The 7,841-nt window shown below is 50.2% G+C and overlaps 2 protein-coding genes across 2 annotated transcripts; one reads left to right on the top strand and one right to left on the bottom strand.

The window, feature by feature from the left end:
- Nucleotides 1-1,392: 1,392 nt before the first annotated feature.
- Nucleotides 1,393-3,435, bottom strand: AYO21_07104 (hypothetical protein; the record flags this gene model as incomplete). Its single annotated transcript, XM_022657061.1, has 1 exon — nucleotides 1,393-3,435. The coding sequence occupies one exon, from the start codon at nucleotides 3,433-3,435 to the stop codon at nucleotides 1,393-1,395; it is 2,043 nt and encodes a 680-aa protein (XP_022510703.1).
- A 1,719-nt stretch (nucleotides 3,436-5,154) lies between these two features.
- On the top strand, nucleotides 5,155-7,560 carry AYO21_07103 (hypothetical protein; the record flags this gene model as incomplete). Its single annotated transcript, XM_022657060.1, has 12 exons — nucleotides 5,155-5,296; nucleotides 5,345-5,431; nucleotides 5,488-5,650; nucleotides 5,708-5,804; nucleotides 5,880-6,035; nucleotides 6,123-6,324; nucleotides 6,389-6,482; nucleotides 6,570-6,606; nucleotides 6,679-6,817; nucleotides 6,874-6,954; nucleotides 7,071-7,350; nucleotides 7,425-7,560. The coding sequence occupies 12 exons, from the start codon at nucleotides 5,155-5,157 to the stop codon at nucleotides 7,558-7,560; spliced, it is 1,614 nt and encodes a 537-aa protein (XP_022510702.1).
- Between the last annotated feature and the right edge of the window lie 281 nt (nucleotides 7,561-7,841).

Here is a 7,841-nt window from a genome sequence, read left to right as displayed (position 1 = left end):
GGGGGGGGGGGGGGGGGAGAGGGGGGGGGGGAGGTGATTGAAGGAGGCATACAATACGCGCACGAAGCAGTTCTGGGGCGGAGGATGCGAGTCCTGCATTTGGCGACCGGTCAGTCAACCAGACAGGCAGGCAGCCAGGCTAGCAGTGCCTATCACATGTAGAAGCAGGTGAAAAGGAACCATAGATGGATTATCATATTTAGACACTTGGAGATATATGGAGTACTCACCGACAAGAACCTCTCCAGTGCCCGACCATCCAAGTTGCGACGCCAATCTGCCTCACGAACAGTCAGACAAAATAACCCCTCGAGACAAAGAAAAGATCCAGCTGGGTAAAGGCTGCAAAAAACTCACGAGACGTCCCCCCCTCGTCGTCAATATCGAGAACATGCACGCCCTTCCACGCGACATTCGTCCAGGTCTCGCGGTCCTTGAGGGCCTGTTCGAGTTCGTCGGCGTCGACTGTCTCGGGACAGTGTGTGTTTATATTTTGGGGGACGACATATGTATTGTTGCCGTCACGGTCACGGTCACGGTCAGCGGCACCGTCAGTCGCGTGAGTTGACGACGCCATTTGATGATCCATTCACTCATTCACCCATTCATTCATTCATTTGTCTCAGTCTCTTCACGACTCCTTTGACTATTTAATTTTTTTTTCGGTCCCTTGGTAGAGTCCTCAAAATTGGACATGACGACGAAACTCCCCAAGGACTAGATCAGGCATATTAGTATTGGGTGCTAAGTATAGATATATTTAGGATGAATGTATGTAGTATGTATGCATGTATGTAAGACTCGTCAAAGCTATTTACTACCATCTAGCCTAGGTACCTGGTTAATTGGCTGATTGGTCGCCTCATCCATTCTTTTTTTTTGGGCCCCCCTCCTTTGCATGCTGCCTACTTGGTAGCCGTGGAGCGGGACATTGCCGGAGAGACGCTGTCGATGGACTGACTATTGAGGCACTAACTGGCCGTCCCTGCGTTCGCCCCTTGTCTACCGTATCACGAGGTGTGCGAGTAGTAGTAGTGGTAGTACATCTCGTACCGCGTACCATACTAGTACCTAGCATAGGTATCTACTGAGTAAGGATATACATACACTACCGCCATCATCACCATCGCCTCGAGACCCTTATCTCCATGCCCCTTGAACCGTCAGCCTTGTCATTCAGATCCCTATATCAACTAAGTACTTAGTAGTGGCTTGACCATCAAAATGGAATATACTACCTATTAGTTGTGAGGTACAGACAGGAGGTATCACAGTCTCACGCAATAGACATTAAGTATCTGCTGATAGTCACCTAGTACTAGGATGTCATGGCCAAAATCCCCGTATCAAATGGGACGAATGAACGATCAGGGTCAATATCACTGCGTCTGCTCACCCGCTGTGCGTACCGTTCACACCATTCGTCTGCCCATTCGCAGCACCAGCCTTCCAACACGTATACACCTTTGCTTCCCAATGCATCAAGGGCTCCTTTCCAACCCACGCCGCAGGCACTGCCCGATTCTGTGTAATCTCCCTCCAGTCATTGCGGTCTCTATCTGGCCAATTCGGCACAACATACTGAGCCCCCGGAGTGTCTTGATCCGTAAAGTTGGCAACGACAACCACGGGATTGGTCGTCCCTCGCACCCAGGCCATAATTTTGCCGCCACGGCTCTGGTCGACGTGGATGAACGATGTGTCGTCCACGGCCAGCGCAGGACAATTCTTGCGCAGATCAACGAGCGTGGCCACATAATTGAAGACCCGAGTCCTCCAGTCGTCACTTTTTCGCTCATAGTTCACGGGATCTGATTGTTTTTCGGAAATGTCCAGGTCCATCTGATCACAAAACTCTTCACCAGCGAAAATCATAGGGATCCCAACAGCGGTGAGAAAGCATGCGAACGCCAGTTTGGCCCGTCGTTCGATGTCATCGACCCTGCAGTTAGACAGGAAGTTGTACAGTCTTTCCTTCCGATTTCCTTCGACATCATGCGATGTTATGTAGTTTACCGCTTGCGCTCCATCTGTGTATCCGTCCAAGGTGCAGTCGACCATCTTTCTGACTGTCCACTCAAAGTTATCACCGTCAGCAGCTTCTCCCACGATTGCCGCTCGGATGCGGCCCTGGAAAGGTTCGTTCCACAGTGCGTTCAGGGTGCCAGAGGTGAGAAGATCTTTCGGCACGCTAAGCTCTTCTCCTATGACGATGAACTTGTTGGTCGAGCCACCTCTTGCCTGATGTAGTTGCCACGCGTAGTCCTTGTAATATTTGATGAAGTTGTAGTTGGCTACATTGTTGATGCTGTCCAATCGAAGACCAGAGACGCCGAAATCGAGCAGCCAGCGATGGAGGTGAGCCCTGTGGAATGACCACGACGGCGGATGTTTCAAGGTCGCTTGACCCGTCTGTGGATCATACGTCTGCTGGGGATCCTTGATATATCGCCAGAGACTCCCTCCGTACGGGTTCCTCGGTCCTTGGTTGTGGGATGTGTAGCTGTCGGCATTCCCAGATTCCGTGAATTTTTGCAATGGGTCGTTTGGATGGTCGGGATCCAGAGCAACAAGATGAAACTGCATGAATGCAGCATATATGTAGGGGTCATGGCCAAACGCCATGACCGTGTCCAGAATCAGTCTTGTGCTAGGTGTTATTGTCTGAATAAGGTCAACGAGGCTAGCAGTTGAACCAAGATCCGCGTCAGGGGCAAAGTAATGAGCGGTCGAGTATCCCCATTGATCCTGATACTTGGAGTCTGCGATGGGCAGGAGCTCCAAAGCATTGATCCCAAGATCAGCCACAATAGCCTCTTTCCGAACCGCAGAGATGCTGCTGAATCTGACCCCGGGAGTGGCCTTGTCGAACAAAGCTTGGACATCGGCAAAGGTGCCTCGATCAATTTGCTTTCCATTTGGGCCAGATTTCGCCCACGAAGCTGGCAACTCGTAGATGACCATCTGATTGTTGGGGGGAACTTGGGATTGGACTGGATCAGGTACAGGTTCCACTTCTGTCCCGTCGATATCACACGGCCATAGCTTTCCGTCACGGAACTTGATCACTGCTGGAGGCTGCATCGAAGCAGCCCGTGGTTGGTCCCCAAATTGCCTGTAGTCTACAGTGTATGCGAGCGGGTCTGTTATTTTGATCTTGGCCGAACCTGTTGAGGTAGGATAGGTGTTATCCACCTCGAACCAGTAATGGTAGACTTTGTCATTCTGCAGCGGTGGTTGTATGGTACTTGGGGCGAGTTCCCAAAGGCCGTTCTGCGTTTGTGACAGGTCGCCAGTGAATAAAGTCGTCACCGCTCCGGGGCTTGGTGTAGCCTTGAAAGTGCCGAGAATCAATCGCGGCACTGACTGGCTGGCTGGAGACCAAAGCACGAATCGTTCCTTGCGGCGTTGAAGCAGATCGAATATTGGCGCCATGATGAGAACGTACTACTAAGTAAGTACTAGTAGTAGGCAGCAGCAATCGTGGTGAGAGGGAGATAGAAGGAGCAGAGAATCTGCCTCTCTTTATTCATAAGAGGAGCTCGGGAATAGCCTGGACTAATCGGTGAGGCTGAGGCTGGTGGCTGAGTTTCAGCTTGAGAGCTCTGGACCCTGGGACGACCAAGGGTGGTGTCTGAGAGCTGTAGGACCTTGCAGTACAAGGAACTCAAAGTGATTGATTGGATTCGTTGTGAATTTCAAGTTGCGGTCTGGATTCCACGTGCGCAGGTACTGCTTGGGAAGGCGCAACCCACCATTTGTCTCTCGCCCGATTCGGTAAGAGTAATTTGGAGCTGAACACCTTCTCCTCTCGTCTGGCCAATCAAGTCGATTTCAGCATCAAGACCCTGCATCTTTCAACAGCACCTCTACAAAACATGCAATTCAGCCAGCCATGAGATCATTTGTGTGGTAAGGCTGAGCGAGCGTGAAAGTTTTCTCGGAAACAACAACTTGGACTGCAGAGTCTCAGCCAGATGAGTACAATTACTAGACTGTCCACCCCGAGCTGTTTGATGCTGCTCTGATGCAGTTTTGATGCAGTGTCGGATGCGCGTCGTATGCACATCAACACTGTACAGTACTATTAAACCACTAGTAGTAAGTGACTTATCGATAATTAATGAGAGACGTCGCTGCCAGTGCTCTTTCAAGCACTATACAGTACTACTGTAGTCGTGGCTCCTTGAAGCTTCTGCAAAGATTGTAGCTCCATCTTGGAGAGGTGGTTAAGAGTCACCAGGCGCGGACTGAACTACTCCAGGAGGCGACTCTATCAATACGCTCGAATCGCCCGCTCTACTAACTAAAACTACTGTGCAAAAATTTCGAGCCAAGTACCTTGTAGATACTCTTCACTATGTAGTAGCGGTGCTAAAGGTGTTGTTGGCTTGGGCTGATCATGGTATTATCGAGGTTGGTGTAGAGTCATGTCACTTGAGCCTCACTCATCACACGCGCATTTACAGTGTTACAGACTTCTACCAAGTAGTATGCGGCAGGAATTGCCAGAAACTCCATTCCACAAGTACAGTTGCACTCGAAACGCGGCACGAAACTTTCCTAATTCAGCACGCGTTATCCACCTGGCAGGAACGATTTCCATGTTCGTCGGAACCATTCCAGTTGGGAAATTGACCCCATCACGTGACTAGTCATATGTACCCACAAGTGATTTCACTTCTCTCCTTGCTTGAGCTCTCGTACACATTTATGCACGCACGTTACGGTGTTCCTCAAAATGCATTACCACGATGTCAATCTTGGATTCTCCCTAAGGAATCTCCTACAAACGGATAAATGTTACGTCGTAGTCCTTTTGTCCCGGAAGGTCGCCGACCCGGATGCCGCTTTCTACTACTTCTGTGTGGGGCTCTACGAGAATATGGGGTCTCCATATCCGGCTTACGGAGTATTAATCCTCCTATGATCCGGGGACTGTAGTACACTTCGGAGTGCTTCTGCTGAAAAACATTCCCGAAAGGTGGGTGAACTTAGGCTTTACCTAGCTGGTTCGGTGACCTTGAGATGGGTCTATAGATCTCAACGCCGGAGGGAGAAGCCCAAAGAGGGTTTTCTGAATGACCTCGCCGCGTTGACTGTGTAATTATCAAAGAATAGCAGAATACTACAACCGAGTACCCAGGTAGCATCATGAGTCCTGCCAGCTCTAGTAGGATCATGGCTGTGTCCACAGGAGATATTAGTACCATCCAATATGTTGTCGTCGTCGTCGGCCTGTTCATACTATACAAAATTCTACATATAGGAATGAGGCCCAAAAACTATCCGCCCGGTACGTTCAAACCTGCTGCAATGCTCGCTGCTGTCTAACTTTTTTCAGGTCCGCCAACGATACCGATCGTAGGCAACTTGCTACAGATACCAATCAAGAACTTCCACCTTGGTTTCCAAGAGATTGCTCAAAAATGTACAGAGTCCAGCCAGCTCTATGACGAGTGCCCAACTTACTGAGATCGCGACCAGATGGCCCAATCGTCTCCCTGAAACTGGGTGCCACTGATATGATCATGCTCAACCACCCCACAGTGGTTCGGGAATTGCTCGAGAAGAGAAGCAACATTTATTCTGCCAGACCGGACATCTATATTCGTGAATACCTTGACAACTACAATATTCTCCTTCGCGAGTAAGTCGAAACCCGGGGGACAAGGGTTCGCCGAAGCAGACAGAACAGACACTAAAGGTCCGAGGACAGCAACGATGATATGTGGCGCAGGCAGCGGAAACTGTATCATGCTCGTCTGAACGTGAAAACCACCGACACGTATTTGCCCTATCAGGTAAATACTACACGATCGCACCTCTGGATTGGCAATCACAGGATACTACTGACATGAGAATACTAATTACCTCAGCATTTCGAGTCTGTTCAGTTCCTCCATGATCTTCTCTACCAACCCGAAGAGTTTCTCGAACACACGCGAAGATTTACCGCAAGCGTGTCCACGACCTTGATATATGGGTGGAGAACCCCCAAGATCCATGATGGTTGGGTGAAGAGACTCTTGGAGGTAATGTAAACCTTCAAGTTGTCAAAACATGTCTATCTGAAATATGAAAGACGAAAGATATGCTCTGACACCCAAGACGACTAGTAGTGGTTTGACGCCACTTCAGACGCAATCAATTTCCAACTCGTGGACTTTTACCCCTTTCTCAAGCCATGGTACCGCATCATGCCCCATTGGATGAGCTCCTACAAGCGCACATTGCGTCGCATTCGACAATTGGAGAATGCTACCTTCCTCCCCTTGCTGGAAGAAGCAAAGAGGAGGATCCAGGAGGGCAAGCATTATCCTTGTGAGTGCCTCTCTGCCTCCCTCGCCATGAGAAATCCTCATTAACAAGACCCTCTGTACCCTAGGCTTTACAGCTGACATGCTCCTCGACAAGGACGCCGACAGACTTGAGGATGTACAAATTGCACATAACGCCGGCAATGGGTTCGGTGCAGCAATGTGAGTAGCTCGTTATATTCACTAGAAATACTACCCTCAACTGAGGGCAAGTGGAATGAATAAACCTGGGACTCTGACCTTATCAAGGGACACGACGAGTAATACATTGATGGGCTTCATAAAGGTCAGTTTCGCTTCCCCATCGAATCGAAGTGTCTCGCCTGATGAGGCCATTGTGCTGATGCTGCGTTGTTAGGCCATGGCTCTGTATCCCGAAGTCCAGGCCAAAGGCCAAAAAGAAATCGATTCCGTCATAGGTGCAGACAAGATGCCGAGCTGGGATGACCGAGCACGTCTCCCGTATATACGTGCGATCGTGGAGGAGACGGTGCGATGTGAGCTACGGTCAGGTCAGGCCATATATATGTCCGACATCTGACAGGTCGTACAGGGGCCCCTAGTCCTCTGACGGCGGCAGCACCTCATTCCTTACTGAAGGACGACGTTTATAACGGGATGGTCATTCCCAAGCGTTCGTTGGTTTTGATCAATGCATGTTCATCCCCTTGGCGAGCAGATTGATTCCATCCATGGGCTAATCAAGCTCATTCTTCCAGGTGTGGACTTTAAACCACGGGACATTTGCAGAGCCCCGGCAATTCAGACCCGAGCGTTTCACCGACGAAAGCACCGCCCTCGAAAGCACGGCGATCAGCCCCGACTCTTCCAAACGGCCTCACTTTACCTTTGGCGGTGGAAGGCGTGTCTGCCCTGGATTCCACGTCGCCGAGCGAGCCCTCTTCATCGCAATCTCGCGCATGCTATGGTCATTTGATATCCGACGCAAGTACGACAGCAATGGCAACCCAACCCCGATCGAACCCGACGCCGTGACACCAGGATTTATTGTCCGCCCTGCTGATTTTGAGTTAGTAGTCATTCCCCAACGTTAACCATGTCTGTTGTTCCTGAAGCTCACACCGACTGATTGTGTCTTGGTAGATGCGACATCAAACCACGAGACGGCCACCGAAAAGATATGATCATCAACGCTTGGAGGGAATGTGAACAGGAGCTTGACAGCGAAGGGAACTACACAGAGGAGTTTTTTAGGAGGACCTTCAAGAAGAAGTTTTAGGGGGTGGGAGAGAGCTTCACCCCCATGTTGTTGGGAGTACTAGTATGTTGTCGACACAATGAGAAACAAAGGGCTCAACTGATGGGCAGGATACCGAGAGGGCATCTTCCGGTGCAAAGACCTCAGGTTCCTGCACGGTCACTCGTGTCTTTTGAGAGGTACTGTAGCAGAAAGATACCACATTACCACCACTACATAGCGTCCGCGGACAGTGGAGGGAGGGAGCTATTGCATCGCCTTTTTTTCGTCCGTGTGAACGGCGTCGTACATACACAAGCAAG

Source organism: Fonsecaea monophora (genome assembly GCF_001642475.1).
Source record: "Fonsecaea monophora strain CBS 269.37 chromosome Unknown Scaff52, whole genome shotgun sequence".
Lineage (NCBI taxonomy): Eukaryota > Fungi > Ascomycota > Eurotiomycetes > Chaetothyriales > Herpotrichiellaceae > Fonsecaea > Fonsecaea monophora.
This window is presented reverse-complemented; position numbering and strand designations above follow the sequence as displayed.